Consider the following 16,643-nt stretch of genomic DNA (forward strand, 5'->3'; position numbering starts at 1 on the left):
TATCAAATGGATATCAAGGAAATATTGAAGTATTCAATAACTATTACAGGAACTCCCCGACTTATGGAAATTCGACTTTGCGTCAGTTTTTTGCAGGCCGGCAAACTTAAAAAAATCATGGAAACGTATTTTGCATCCTGTAAGAATAAATGGAGGTATCGTGAAAATATAGTAATGTGAACCCAATAACACTGGGGTGGTTTTTTTTTTTTTTTTGTAATTTATTCCAAGTCCTCAGAAGTTGAAAATTTCGCTATATCACCAAGCTGTTTATCTCTCTAAAAGGTCATATTTATAATGGAAATAGCACTACCCTTTCATTGTTATCATGTGTTCCCGTTATAAGAATAAATTTTGAATGCCTTTGTGATGATATTCTTCTAAAGCATATATGTTTCTGGAGGTCACGACCCTAAAACAATTTGCACTTTTCGGTTTATTGGCTTTTCTGTTAGTGCATCTAATTATAAACGGATAATGAACTGGATCTTGCATTTGCGATAATACCGTTAACTGCAATTGTGTGGGTTTTTACGCTATTATGGTGAAATGTGTTTCTCTTCATTCCTATTTACATATTACAGTGATGAAGGGAAAGCGACCAACGAAAAGTGCAAGTGGTGGTAGTGCCAGGAAATAAAACAAAATTGATTTAGAAATGAAGATGAAAAATGATTAAGAAGTATGAAACAGCACAAAGTTTGTCATCTATTGCAAGTAAATTAGGTCTTGCTGCTTCAACAGTGAATACTATTTTAAGAGACAGTGTGCGTATAAAAGAACATTTCGAAGGATCAATACACTTAAGATCAACAGTGAATACAAAACAGCGTTCAGGTGCTATATTGAATATGGAACAGTTGTTAATAATATGGGTGGAAAATCAGATTCAGAAGCGAGTGCCCCTGAGTCTAATGACCATTCAAGCAAAAGCAACAAGTATTTATGAAGATATTAAGGATAAGTACGGCGAACCCAAACTCAACTCAAGTTTGTGGCAGGCAACGCGTGGTTTAATAGGTTCAAACATTGCACTGGTTTCCTCAACGTTCAAGTATGCGGTGAAGTTGCCCATACCAATTCTGCAGCTGCAGAGAAATTTTGTGATGTGTTTAAAAAAAATTATTGATGAAGGTGACTATTCAACGCAGCAAATTTTTAATGTTGAAGAGACTGCTCTGTACTGGAAAAGAATGCGGGATCGAATATATAGTACATTGCCAAAGAGGAAAATACAATGCCAGGTTTCAAGGCATCAAAAGATAGGGCCACGCTTTTGCTTGGGGCTAATACAGCGGGAAATTACAGATTAAAATCAGTGCATGTGTACCATTCGGGAAACCCTCTTGCATTTAAGGGCATCAATAAAGACACCATACCCGTGCATTTCCAATTGAACCAGAGAGAGAATGGATAACAGTATCTTTCTTCGAGGATTGGTTTAAATACTGCTTCATTCCTGAGTTTTAAAAATATTGTGAAGACAACGTTCCTTTCAAGATTTTCTTCTATATTATATAATGCTCCCCGACATCCTATGCATCTAGACGATTTCAATTCGAACATGAAAGTCATATTTCTACCGCTAAACACGATTTCACTTATCCAACCTATGGATCAGGGTGTTATTTCAAATTTAAAAGCATATTATTTATGCACATTTGCTCAGGCATTGTCTGCAGTAGACGATGAGAAAAATTTTACGTTAAGAGACTTTTGGAAATTTTACAATATTTACCACTGCACCTTAAACATTAATAAGGTCTGGGCAGAAATTGCTAAAAGTTGTTTAAATGGCACATGGAAGAAAAGAAAATATGCAGAAGGTGCGTAAAACGTTTCGAAGGATTTGAAAAAGACGAATCATATGATAAGATTGTAAAGGTTGCAGAGCTACTTCAGTTGGAAGTTAATGCCAAAGACGTGGAGTTGATAGAGGAAGAAGAGAAGGAATTATCTAATGAAGAACTTATTGACTTGCAGGCAGTGATAGTAAAAGATGCTGACGAAGCTCAAGATGAACCAAATGAGAGGCTGAAACGCTTCATCACAAGAGAGATGGCAATGGCATTTTGTGAAATTGCATTGGCAATGGCGAGGTTTGAGAAGATGGATCATGACAGCGAACAATTCTTAAAAGTTAACAGAGGGGTGAATGATATGCTTGCTTGCTACAAAGAAATCAAAAGGAAAAAAAAAAAAAGCCACTGTACAGTCATTCATTAATGCTTCCGTAAGGTTGAGCAGCCGACCCCTTCTAAAACTCCACAGCTCTCAACCTCCGCAGCGCCGTACTTATCAGCTGAAGATGTCGATTCTGGCAATGATGCTCGAGAGGTAAAACATACAGACATTATGCCCTACTCCTCCCTTTTTTTGTAATTTTATAATTTTGAAATTTTTTTAAATTGTACATTTTTGTAATTTTTCCTCCACAAAAATTAAATAAATGCAATAAATAATTCTATTTACATGTTCGTCGAACATTTCTTTTTTGATTCAGTCAATTCAGTGAGCACAGTTGTGAGTGCTGCACAAGCATGGGGGAAATTCCGACTTGCGTAGCGTTCATAAGTAGGGGAGTTCCTGTACTTACAATTTTCCAATCCGTTACTTGTACGGTGTTTTTTTTTTTTTTTTTTTTTTTTCCCTCGTTTGCACACTAGGTGAGATGCATGCGAAGTTCCTTCGACATCAGTTTTCGAAGTTTATAACACAGCTATCAATAGAAATATTTTCTTGAAATTTTGTTAGAAGTCGAATATACATCCAGGAAACTGCTGTTCCGATATAGTCCTCTAAAAACAATTACAATAAAGCAAACTTTTTTTTTTTTTTTTTTTCAGTTTCCATTGTGGCTTCCAATAGAAGGATTTCCTTGATTTTTTTGTTAGTAGATACAATACATATTGAAGAAAGGAAATACGATATTTTTGTTCTTCAAAAACAATTCTTTTGTACAACAATTATGTAAAGCTATAATGTTAAATGTTGTTCGAAAGTAATGATGCTGAACTGTATGTTTTCCAAGAAAGTTGCTTACATTTTATTTTCACCTTGGTAGCCTTGGTAACACTAATGATGTAACCTTGACCAATCAGTTATGGCTCCATGTGTGGTGATTCGTTTTAGCCAGCAGCGCCGCGATGATGTGCGAAATTCAAATGAATGTAGTAACATGTTATATAATCAAAGTGAACGGCCATTGTTTTTTGTGGTCATAATTACATAAAATGATATGTCATCTTAAGTTTTGCTGTTTTCAAGTGAATTAATAGTTTTTGCTGCAATTTAAAGGTAGGAAATCATAGAATATACTTCTGTTTATGTATATTGAGAGTTTCAATTTTTAAATTGAGTAGAAATTATGGAAATGATTAATCTTTTTCGGGGGGGGGGGTCCAATTTTCAAGTTAGAGTTAAAATTACAGTTACTGAGGGACGGAACAAAAATATGCTTAATAAAGTAAAAAAGGATGGCATGGGAAAGTTACAGTGAGAAAAAGTACTGAAGCCTATATTAGCTACAAGTTGATATGTAATAATACCACAGAAAAAGTTATGAAGGCCACGACTGATTACGAGAGATAGGACTAAGAACAGGGATAAGGAATTCTACATGTATATGAATACAGAGAAGAAGAAGAAAAGAATGAATTAGATTAGGCCCTTTTGTAATGAGTACTGGTAAGCCTTAGATAACTCACTTGACGTTGCAGATAAAAGATCCCTTAATGGTGAAATGAAACAGTACAAGTAAGCTGGGAAGCATGAATTTAGTGATATCGAAATTATAGAACTTTGTTAAAGCTTTTGAGCCTAAAATCAAGTTAAGGCTTCAGTATTACTGGCATATACCGAGTAATATTGAAAGAGACAGCAAGAGAGTGCATTTGAACAATGAAGATTAATTATGAGGACCTCATTGGACTTGAAAAGATTCCTTCAGACTAGAGAACTGCCTTTGTCAATCATCAATACGCAAAGATAGGCAACTACTGTCTGCTCAGTCTGTTTTCACTGGTAAAAAAAAATCATGCAGCAGACATCAAGAATGCAACACAGGGTCATTTAGATAGAAATGAAATTCTGAAGGAAAGATAACATGGTTTTGTAAAGGGAAAATTATGTTTTGCCAACCTGGTAGGCTATTTTTACAGTCATTTGTGATCTGGATGTAGGAAATAATATTGACATGATTTGGGTTCAGTCAGTCATAAGAGGATACTGTATAAGCTGAAACATGTTGTGATCACATGGTGACTGCAGGGCAGAAGGGAGGGTTGTGATTAATTGCTCTTCAGATTGGGCTAATTTAAAAAGTGCAATCATCCCCCCAAGGATCTGCACTATGATCAGTGTTATTTCTGACCCCCAAGTGCAAGGTCTTGCACTTGGGGGTCAAATTAGAAAAAAGTTGATTGACTGTTGGATAAATTGATGATTTATCCAACAGTCTTGCAGAAACGGGGTATTCGTAATCCCACTGTACAAGGCATTTGCAAGACTGCACTTGACGTAATACTTTGTCCAGGTGTAGAGACTGCCTAAATGTGGCATAGTCTCTCGAAAGGATCCAAAGAAAAGGTAGTGTGCCTGGTGAGATTTGCAAAAGGATGCCTATATGAAGAGAGACTGAATAATGCTACAGAACTTGTAAACAAAGCGCCTTAGAGCATGTAGACATGTATATTATCTTGTGTAGGACGACACCTGAACGTCAGTTCATCTCCACCTTGGTTGGTACACTGTGATGGATACAGAACTCTGTAAAAGACCAGAAGTGTGTGTAGTGCTGTAAAAGACCAGAAGTGTGTGTAGTGTAAGGTGTAAGGTGTATTTAGTGTCAGACGGCACCAGGGGTTTCCCCCATCTCCGTGTTGCTTTCATTGTGGGTGTACCAGTTCACTGGGAAATGCCAGAGATTTAAAAGTGTGTGGGCTTTGTATCTGTGTGATGTCGTGTACCGTTGTTCATCTGGTCGTTTAGCCGCTGGACCCCTGCTGAGGCCCAACGTTGCCCCACCTTCGCCCCGTGGAGGCAGACCAGGAACCCAGTAGTTTTAGTTTCACTCTGGCAGGTCCTGCCACCTAATTTCCTGAGATTTCAGAGGCTAGGACCTAAAAAAAAAAAAAAAAAAAAAAACGCGCGCGCTCTTTTATATGCACGTACGTACAGACAGAGACATATATCCATCATCGTCGGTTTGATGATCGTTAGGTGAGGGGGGATAATGCTTGCATAATAAAAGCCGAAAGAATGGGCGAACGGAAATTTTGACATAATTAAGATTTTGTGTGTGGGACATTCGTTAGCATAAAGATAGAGTGGGTGGGAGACTGAAGGCTGGGGGAGTTAAGGCAGAAATATGGGGATGATAGAGTAGGCAACCCCAGAAGTCAGTGAGGCATGCCCATGCCTCACCAGGAGAAAGTAGGGGGCGCCGGGGGGACCGTCCCACCACCGGCGCAGGGGAGGGGGTGGAAAGGCACCAGGCAAGGGAGCCCGGTGAGCTGAAGAACAGATGTTCTTTGGTTATAATGGTAGTGGGTTGTGGGCTGCGGCCATTTGGTTTCTCCTCGTCCTCCTCCTCGTGAACAGTGCCTGTGCATAATCCGAGAAGGCTTGATACTCCTCCTTCGTGTCTAGGAGGTGATGTTCTTGTCCCTGTGGTAAGTAGTGGATTCTGGTGAGGAAAACACCACGTAGGTCTTCATAGAGCCTGCAGTCATATGTGTGTAGTATGTGTATTGTTATGTTGTTTGAGGCCTCTTTGCAATCACCTGGAAAAACCTGCCCAATGTCCATCTACACCACAGGGAGGTGCGCCACAACTGCGCATGTACTGTGGCGGACTTTGACTAGTTCATGGGTCTACTAATCCCTGTGTGTGCTATATTGCACAAATCCTGCACTCAGCAGACAGTTGGGTTTATAAGAGTGAGAGGGGATAGTAAAATAGATGGTGAACAATTCACTGGAGTGTACTTAAGTTTCCTTTTAGCCATTAGAGTTGTTTATTACTGGAATAAGTTTCCTCCATATGTGGTTGAGACTGACAGCTTGGGGAAATTAAAAGGTCAACTGAATAGGTATCTGAAGAGGGAAGGTAGTTTATTTTATATACATGTATTTATTTTAAAAAGCATGAAAAAAATTGAATTAAAAATAAAATTTATTTTTATTTATTTTATTATATTTTTATACTTTATTTATTTTTTCCTATTGCATCAAAAGCTTGGGCTTCCTTGTGCCATATAGTAGTACTAATACAAGTGTATAATTGTTACAGTTAGGTTCTGAATAGTTTCCAGTTGTCTAAAAAAAGGTCTTTTACAGAACTTCAAACCAATCCTCAAGAGGAGAATGTTATTATTAGAAACATGTTTGGAAGTTAAAACTTAAAGATATGGTAGAATTGGGTTGTTCATTTTTAACAGAATAAGTTAAGTAGATATTACCAAGCATTAGTTTTTCTTAATGTTTCAGAAGGTTTTGAAAGGAATATATGTACTGAAGTTAAGGTTTGTCTGCATATTTTTAAATTTTTCTTTAAAAAAAAACTTTTTTTTCTTAAAAAAATAATGTATGAGATTTTGTCTGCTGGTATTAGCAAAGGGGCAGATCAATAAGTAATGCACTATAAGTTGTAACATCTCTGCTGTCTGAGATAATGTAACTTCACATTCATAAAATACAATCTTTCAACTTTGTGAAAATATCGCTTGAACCACTTCACTGACTGCATTGTCTGACGCATTTTTTCCAAGCAGTGAATTCATGGCCCCGAGTGCCAAGCGATAGTGACAAGCAATTTTCTTCCTGCAAATTTATAGTTCTCTCCCAAAGTGATATAGTTCTGTTTTCTTTTCTAGCATCACCTGTTCTTTTGTTTACTTCAAGTGGTTCTGTACTTTAAAGGTCAAAAGTAAGAACCGAGAAAGGAAATCCACCTTTCTTTTTTTATTCTATATATTTATTACTAATCCTCTACTTACTTCAACAACCGCTTGGTCACTGGTGGCACCGCTCCTGCCTCCATGTGGCGGGGCTGGTAACCTGAGGGACAAGACAACCCCCGGTGCTAAAAGGAGCAGAGATGGAAACAAGTGATTTTCCACGTTTAGAGCCAAAGAGCTCTCAACCAAATGACACTCATGGCACTGACCATGACTTCTCTCTCTCTCTCTCTCTCTCTCTCTCTCTCTCTCTCTCTCGAAGAGAATGAAGAAAGACATTGGCAGACAGGAATGCACTACAACACATGTTGTAGTGCATTCCTGTTGCACCACATGTTGTGTTGACAGAGAATAATACATTCTCTGTCAACACAACCTGTGGTCAAGCTCTCCCCCTTTATCATTCAGAGATGCCTTGAACATGCTGCAGGTTCACCAAAAATGGTGAAACGTCTCCAATCTAGAGCTTTATTAATATATTGCTTATAATATTGGTGGTTATATTAATATAACCACCAATTCTATACACTCTGAACTATTATTAAGTCTGACATCCTTGAGTGGAATCCTAGTTCAAATCACACCACATACCACCCTCAATTCTTCAAAGGGAGTGATCGCTGAATGGGATCTATTGAACTTTCCTAAAGTTGAAATATTCCAGGAACTTAAAGAACAAAAAGTCACTCGGGCAAAGAGGATCCTGATCCGAAAAGTGGCAGTTTAGTTCCTACCCAGAGTATAATTTTAACTTTCAGTTCTCCAAACCTACCAGCTTCAGTCAAGGCAGGATATTTAAACTGTCACGTTCGGCCATATATTCCGAACCACCTAAGATGTTTTAAATGTCAGAAATTCGGCCATTCCCAGACAGCATGCCGTGGAGCAACATGTGCAAACTGGGTGTAAAACTCATACACAAACAGAATGTAAGGCACCAACCCCACAGTGTCCAAAATTGCAAGGGCAACCATCCGGCATACTCCAAAGACTGCGACCTCTGGAAGTTGGGGGAAAAAACACAAAAGTATAAAGTTGAAAATAAAGTTTCCTACCAGGAGGCAAGAAAACAAGTAAGATTAAGTAATCCAAAATGCACTTATGCCTCTGCTACTTATAGTCACCAGTCAGTAGCATGTCAGACAGAAGTGTCCATCCTCCAGACATCGATCTCAGATTGGGCTCGATCAGTCCTCTTGATCCAACATCCATCTCCATCAATGCAGTAATACACCACTGACAGTTCCATCCCAGAGACTTCCCCATTGTCAAGCAGTGGAAAATTTGCAAAAATTAGATCCAGATGAGGTGAAGCAATCTCACCCCTCAAGCATGGACACAGATGATACCAACAACTCAGAAGATCTGCTTGAAATACGTGCAGATAATGATATGGAAGAAAGCAATGACTCAGGATGCCCAAACTTTTCAAGAAAAGAAAAATCAAAACTCAGCAGATACAAACAAGCCACTCACAAAAGCAGACAGACCCATCTTCCTCTCACAAAACCAAATAATGGAATAAATCATACAATGGAATTGCAGAGGTTTTCGCAGCAATATTGATAATATCTACGAACTAATTCACCATTACAATCCTGCTGCCATATGGTTACAACAAACGAATTTAACAACAAAAATGTCTATTTCTATCAAAAATTATATTATCTACAGACAAGATCGATCTGATACTAATAGCCCCCATGGAGAAGTAGCCATACTCATGGACTCACGAGTCCCCTCCAGGCACATTCCATTGCAAACACAATTGGAAGCTGTTGGCACCCGTGTAGTAATTGATATCACTCTGTGACACTGGTCTCAATTTATCTTCCGCCAAACCGATCATGTACAATTCACCAACTGGAAAATCTTAATTCTCAGTTACCTTCGTCTATTTGTATATTAGGAGATTTTAATGGACATCATCCATTATGGGGTTCTCTGGTGTCAGATGGACGTGGTGAACTTATTGAAATGTTACTTGACAGAGAGAATTTGACTCTATTAAATACTAGCTACTTATACTGGCTTACCAATATCCATTTTCCTACTGGGTCAACCAGTGCAGTAGAGGCGCTTCCGTAGCCAGGTGTGCAGGAGCAGCAGTGTGTAGCACACACTTCTTGATTAGACTGGGGTTCTAGCCCGTGCCCACCAAATACGGAGGATGCGGAAAGGTCAGGGAATGACCACCGCATATCCCCGGAGCAATATGGCCTTAGTTGCTAATGCTCCTAAAAACCAAATAACAAACAAACAGTGCAGTAGATCTCTCAATTTGCTCTCTATTCCTCTTCCCAGCTATAGAGTAGGCAGTACATGACAATCCTCTAAACAGTAAGCACTATCCACTGATCTGTAGTATTCAAACCACCCATTCCAAACAAACTGAAACAAAAACAAAATGGAAATTTTCCAAAGCAAACTGGACAAAATTTACCCATCATGTATCTTTTGATGATGTCATCATAGAAATTTTACTCTGCCTATGGGAAACATTTTTAAACTGAGGATTTCTAATTTCTTAACATTTTGATCATTACACTCATTACCATGGGCTCCTTTGGAATTTCAACATACCTTAAAAGGTCACAATTACAGTAAGACAGAGGAACAATCCACTAAGTAATTCAAAACTGTTCACAACCATCAGAATTTAAAGCTTAACTTGGTCAACTTATCCAATTATGGATATGTGAAAACAATTGCAATACGTCACTTCCATTATATCAAAATATTTATATTAAAAAGGTTTTAATGCTGAAAGCCTCTGACTATGGAAAATTCACAAATGAAACAAGTTAGTGAGTAGTATCATTTTAGCTCATAGTAAATGAGTGAAGTACGTGAAATAGCATTGTTTTTGTTATATATCTTGTATTCTTTATCACGTACTTTTTATGCTGGAAAGCTTTTTACCTGGGAAACGTCTTACCTGGGGAAACTAATACATTACGATATATAGAGTTGAAATTGGGAATTAAGAAACCGAACCTAATACAGGGAAAATCTTATGCTGGAATTTCTTATCTGGGTTCTACTTTAGTTTGAAGAAAAGTGAAACATATACAAATAAAGACTATAAAGTTAGTTTTCATTACCTATGAACTATTATGAATTATAAAGTTAAGAGTGCAGGTTACTAGGAGTGTAATTTCCCATCGATGCTAGTGATGGTCGCAAGTATTGTAGTCATTTTGATCGGGAAATGGTTTTATTTAAAACTGAGTGCCGTTAAGCTTAATTTTAAAAAAAATGTCAACTTCTCTGTCAGTACCTTGGATAAATAAATTCTCTTCATTGCAGTTAAATGAAGATCTGAGGATATTGCTGCAGAGATTTGATGCAGAAACATCAGATGAGTCAGAAAACAAAAGTAAGTTTTTTTTACTGTACATTATTGAAGTTAATTTGAGTTTACTTTTGTGCTGCAGTGCTGAAAAGGAGTTCTTTTAGAAAGTTACATCTTTGTTTTTTTCTATCTGAATGAAATGTATTGGGATAGCTTTTGTAATTTTAGTTTAATTTTAAGTGAGACATTTTTAAAGGTACTTCATCAGAGCTTAATTTTATATATTTGTTATTTAAATCTTTGCTTAAATGTAATTTTGGTTTCAACTGGAAAAGGTATTGTTAACATATCACAGAATATCATGAGAGATGCGTGGGGGGGGGGATTTTCACTCATAATTCACTTGATAATTGAATTTCTGAGACAAGTTTGATGCCCTAAGGAAAAATCAAACTCAGCAGAAATGCAACTGTCTAATTCTGTGCCAGGTGATGCTCTCTCAAGGCTGGACTTGGGAGATCTGAAGAATGCTGTGGTTCCTCTGGAGGTAGTCTTACTGAGAGATTTGTAATATATTCTGTAATCAAGGCTGATGGAACAGAACCAGTTATCAGTTTTTCATATATTTTAGCAGCAGGATTTAAAGTGCTGCAGCGGTCTTAATGAACAAACTTTATCTTCACAATGGGTTGCCCTGATATTGCACTACTTTCAAGTAACAGTTGGCTTGCCAAAAGATTAATCTGACAGATTTTAAATCACATTCTATTTTGGGTTAGATGTCCCTTGCACTTTTATAATATTAAGCTGAAAAATAGTTAAAAGATAATTTTTTTAGGTCTTGAAGTTACCTGAACTGAGGGGGTGCTACTATCTCTCTTTGTTTTATAATTGGTAACATTATGGGTTAAAATTTATTTTGGCCTTGTTTCTACTCAGATAAGGTGGTAAGATTCACATCCTATTTATTCCTCCAGATAGTAGATGGTGTAAAGTGACTAATTAGGCAAAATACAAAGGATTTTCTGTTATAACACTAACCACTCACAGTGGCACTCATATTTGTATTCAGATTCTCAGAAAAACAACATTTTTGATGTGCGTGCCATTTATTTTATATTTCATTTAGCTATTATTCAATTCCTACTATTAGTTCACACTCTCCCTATATATATTTATATATCTTGTTCAAATTTTCAATCGTTAATAAAATACTTTTTATTCATCCACTCAAGTTCAAATAAATTTTTTTAAACTTGTAGTGGATGACACTTGATGTTAATACAGTTTTTTCAAATATTAATTCATTAATTAAATTTAATTAATTAATTTTAGTTTTATATGGGAGAAAAAAATTTCTCTTATATAAATTTAGGAATAAAATTGAAATCAACAGGCAGTGGCTCAATCGGTAAAATGCAAGGATTTCAGTATTTTTCACGTGAAGGTGAAGAATGTGAGTTCAATTCTTGCGAAAATCAATAATTCTTTGATAAATTTTTGTTATTCATCCACTCAAGTTCAAATACATTTTTTTAAACTTGTAGTGGATGACACTTGATGTTAATACAGTTTTTTCAAATATTAATTCATTAATTAAATTTAATTAATTAATTTTAGTTTTATATGGGAAAAAAATTTCTCTTATATAAGATATTTAGCAGGATATAAATTTAGGAATAAATACCGTCAGTGGTGAAGCGTGTAGATCGCTGGAAAAAAATTTCTTTTTCAGATTCTTTTTTCATTCTGGGTTCTAGTCTGAGTCAAGGAGGGAACAAAATGGAAAATGAAACATGTGAATAAAAATAATAGTCCAACACCATATATAGAAAGGAAAATGGAAAATTGCAAGGAAATTCGCTTTCTATTTTGCCACTTAATATTGTGATTCTGTCATATGTATATACATATTTATATTAATTGTAATTATTTAATAAAAAGTAACTAAAATAAAATTTTTCTTTGTTGACCTAAGTAGGAATTGACTTTAAAATTTTTTTTTTTATATTACTTGTTTTATTGTATGAAACAGTAGCTACATGAAACTTAGAGTTCTTTCATTTAGCTATTCTTTTCAATAAAATAACTGCTAAATGAAATAACTATTTTTTGAATTTTATGTGTTTTTGTGGCTCCCAAGATTTAAACTGCTTATTCAAAGAAACAATATTACTATTCACAAAGAACAAATCCATGAACTTACATGAATAAAGGACCTAGTTTTGCCTTAAATGGTGACTGTGTATTCAGTGGCACTGGACTCTTTCGACAAGACAGCACCCCATGTTACAAGGTGTGCATTGTGCATGAATGATTCCAGGGTCATGTACAAGCATTTTGTGTGCTCCCTTGACTGCCAAATTCCCCCAACATCAATCCTATCAAACATCTCTGGAATGCAGTTGAACACAGCATTTGTCAGTCCCTGCCAGTGCCTCACGCTGTTCCTGAACTCTCGGACATCCTTCAGTTCAGCTGTCTCAGGATACCTGGGGATACTTTCCATGGTTTCGTGGAGTTAATGCCACCCAAGGAACAAGTGGTTATCACAGTGAAAGTGATCCAACAGCCTATTAGGTAGGTGGTTATAAAATGTTTTGGCTTATGAGGTGTATATGGAATTGCAAAGTGGCCCACAAGTACTCTTGAGGAGGGTGCAAATGTAACATTGGTTGAAAACCTTAACCTTAAATCAGAGACTTCCTTATTTCTCCTAGGTTGTTCCCTGAACCTTTAAAGCCTCCTGTGTGGCATCATCAGAGTCTCTTGGTTAAGTGAATTCTGTCTTTACAAAATAAATCCCTTCTATTAATTAGATCAAGCTGAGATAAATTCTCTCCATAACCCTTGTAGAGTTTCTCAAGTTAATCCACATGGCTTTCATCATATAGTCCCTCCTATCATGTCTGGGCAGAATTGTGGGCACCATATCATTTTGGCTTATCTTACTAAATTTTTTAAAGCAATTAGTTTCCATATGTATAACCCTATGCCCTTTATAGTTCCTCAAGAGTTGACAACCGAATAGTAACATCATCAATTTTAGCACCTGGTAGACATACCCTAGTTCTGTTCCATCTTGTCTTAATTACAGAATTTCAGTTTTCCCTAACAATTTATTGACCACTAAAATTACCTCACCTGGACCCAAGAATATCCTCCATCTAAAAATCCATTCCTGATGCCCAGTTCTTTGGGAAAATGTCTCTTGGCTTAGTATTGGAGGGTTAAGTAACTGTCAAGCCTCTGGATTTGTTACTCCCTTGGGCAGGGGTGGTGAACCTTTTTAAGGGTGCATGCCAAAATTGGCTAAATCTTTTAAAAAACTACCCTTGAAGGTGATATTCAAGACATTCTTGAATAATCACACAAATTTGTCAGTACATCTCACCACTCTGACTCAAATAAATAACTGCATGAATGCAGCTATTTACTAAATGATGTGATGCTACTACATGCCTGACAGAGAAAATGGGCATGCACAGGTGACAACTCAAGGTGGATTCCTGAAATGATATTTAGAAATTTGAAATTTTTTTGGGACACTCTGAATTTTGTGACCAAAAAATTTGTACGCATGCCATAAGTTTCCCACCCTTGCCTTCGAGACAGTTTATGCAAGGAAACAAGCCACAACCCAGAAAATTTGTCTTGAAGTTACCTGAAGGGGTGCTACTATCTCTCTTTGTTTTATAATTGGTAACATTATGGGTTAAAATTTATTTCACCCTTGTTTCTACTTAGATAAGGTGGTAAGATTTGTATCCTATTTATTCCTTTTGATATACTATTTCATAAGTGTTGATTTATTATTTCAGAAAGGTTGAATTATTTTTATTTCATTTTAATTTTATTCTTATTCTAATTACCCTTATAACTGGTATTTTAGCAACAAGTATAATATTCTTACAACTGGTAATTCATTATTTTTTTAATATTCTACAACTTGCATTTCATTATTTCTTTATTATAATCCAGCTTTGTCTTATGTATATTGTACTCCAACTTTAACTTCTTATCTTTACCCCTTATTTTAATTTTCTAATGAAATGCCAGGATCCTTACTAAAGAAAGGGATGGGCAGTTATGCTCCTGGTATATCCGATGTACCTTTATTAGAAGCTATTTTCCTTGCTTTCTGCTTGTGAACTCTAAATTTTATATCTCAAGATCTATTAGAGTAATTCGAAGGAAATTGAGTTTCTACTGCTTTCCTTACTCTTATTTCCTTTTCGTCTAAATTCAGCATAAGCCTTTTCTTTTACACAGGTAAATAGCTAAAAAAAAATTTCACGGTATGTAACTCACATCCCACATGAAATCTGTTGTTGGCTCTCACTTTCTGTGTTATTTGTTTCACTGCTATCTGTTGGGCTAGTTTTTGTTCTGCCAGTTTGCTGTTACATTTGAATATAGATATCTGATAATTCTGATATTTTTTATCATTTGGACCTAGCTAAACTAGCAGATAACAAATAGAAACAGACAGCCTTGCTAATTATTGATTGTATATATTGAATAGTTCTAGCCCTCGTCAATGTACCATTCAGTGCATCCTGTTATCAGTAATTAGCCTCATTATTATTTTACTTTTTATATTATTATTAATTATTTGTTTATTTATAGGGTATAATGTATTAAACCAACTCAAGCTATCTTAGCCTTTATTGGGTCTTTTGTCCTAATGGCTCATTTTGTACACTTTTATTCTAAATCATCATGTTAGAGTTTTATCATTCGTCTGCTCTTTTGGCCTAAAGGCTCCCTTTGAATACTTTTATTGTACTTAATACACTCTTACTGTAATACAGTGGTACCTCGTTATACGTCCTTAATCTGTTCCAGATCCTTGGACTCATACCAAACAGGAAGTATACCAAATGAATTTTTCCCATAAGAAATAAAGGGAAAATGATTAATCCGTTCCCATGAAAAAAAAATCCTATTGTTATTGGCATATTATACAGTGTCCTTGATCTTTGTTTGGTAATCGATTTCACCCCCTTCGCAACGCTAGCAGATTTAATAACGTCTTTGTTTTTCACAATCGTAGATACCGTCGTTCTCGGCATACAGTATGCAGTAGCCAAGTCCCGGATACGGATGCCACCTTCATACTTATCAACAATCTCTTTATTCACCTCCGTGGTGATCCTGCCCCATTTTCTTCATTGCTTGGCTCTTCTCATTAACTTTCTTTCTTAGAACTCACGGTTAATGAATTTACAAAACATTTACGCGAAAAAAAAAAAAGTGAAAATTCACGGAGAGTTATAGCGCGGGCTGTTCACTGAATGGTAGAAACTGTCGTACCGACGCTCGTGGGCAGTCGTGGCAGAGATGCCAGATCTTACCCCCCTCTCCAAAAACTGAATTCAGTCGATTGAGGACGTAAGCGCGCACCATGTGCACATACGTCCTCGGTCGGTTTTATTTGGAAAGCTGAGTGAGGACGGGCGCGCGTACTTTGCTAGCACCCATCCTTGGTCGGCTTTTATTCTGTTTTTGGAGGGGGGGGGTAAGATCTGGCATCTGAGTGGTGGCTCTGTCTTGAGAGAGGTAAACAAGGGTAGCGCGCAGTGTCGTGACTCATTTTTACGCACGCGAGTCGTATTCCAAACAAAGATTGTATACCAAACAAAATTTTTCGCGTCAAAACAGGACGTATATCAAGTTGGACTTATTCCAAAGCGGACGTATACCGAGGTACCACCGTAATTATTTTACAGACTAATGTAATGTTTAATCAATAATTTTATGGCATTAATCTGATCTGGGACACATTTCCTTCTTTTCCTACCTTTCCATTATTATATCACAAAAGACTAAATATATATGCATATACATATATATATATATACAGTAAGCACCAGTTATAGTGATCACATTTTTAAATTGAATTTTGATTCTAATAAGCAAAAATTGACAATATTATCCACAGGTTATAAAGATATAAAGCACGAAATTACACTTTATTCATCATCATCATCAGCCATTTTCAGTCCCAGATAAGTATATGACTCCACCTTTTCAATTACTGCTCCTTCAATCATTATTTCCCTTTCTGTGGCATACTTTATCATCATTACTTTTGTTTTAGCCATATTCATCTTTAGTCCAAAATCCTTACTAACTGTGCATAACTGATTAAAATTTTCCTCTAAATTTTTAGGATCGTGGCTTATGACCACAATGTCATCTGCAAATCGTAAATGGTTTAGGTACTCTCCGTTCACATTGACTCCTTTCTGTGACCAGTCTAATCTTCTGAAAGCTTCCTCAAGGGCAGCAATAAACAGCTTCAGAGATATTGTGTCTCCTTGTCGAACTCCTTTCTCAATTTTAAATTTCCTACTGCCTTTGTCTAGTCTAATAAAGGAGGTAGC

General features: G+C 36.4%; 1 protein-coding gene across 6 annotated transcripts in view; it reads left to right on the forward strand.

The window, feature by feature from the left end:
* Positions 1-16,643, forward strand: part of Bre1 (E3 ubiquitin-protein ligase Bre1) — a 415,493-nt gene that overhangs the window by 67,809 nt on the left and 331,041 nt on the right. For all 6 annotated transcript variants that reach the window (XM_090376128.1, XM_090376101.1, XM_090376124.1 and 3 more), the window contains exon 5: positions 10,269-10,338. In XM_090376128.1, coding sequence (XP_090232254.1) covers positions 10,269-10,338 — 70 coding nt within the window. The remainder of the gene's footprint in view (positions 1-10,268; positions 10,339-16,643) is intronic.

The sequence above is a fragment of the Mastigoproctus giganteus genome, chromosome 1 (assembly GCF_048544385.1).
Source record: "Mastigoproctus giganteus isolate SK-2022 chromosome 1, ASM4854438v1, whole genome shotgun sequence".
NCBI classification, from domain to species: Eukaryota; Metazoa; Arthropoda; class Arachnida; order Uropygi; family Thelyphonidae; genus Mastigoproctus; species Mastigoproctus giganteus.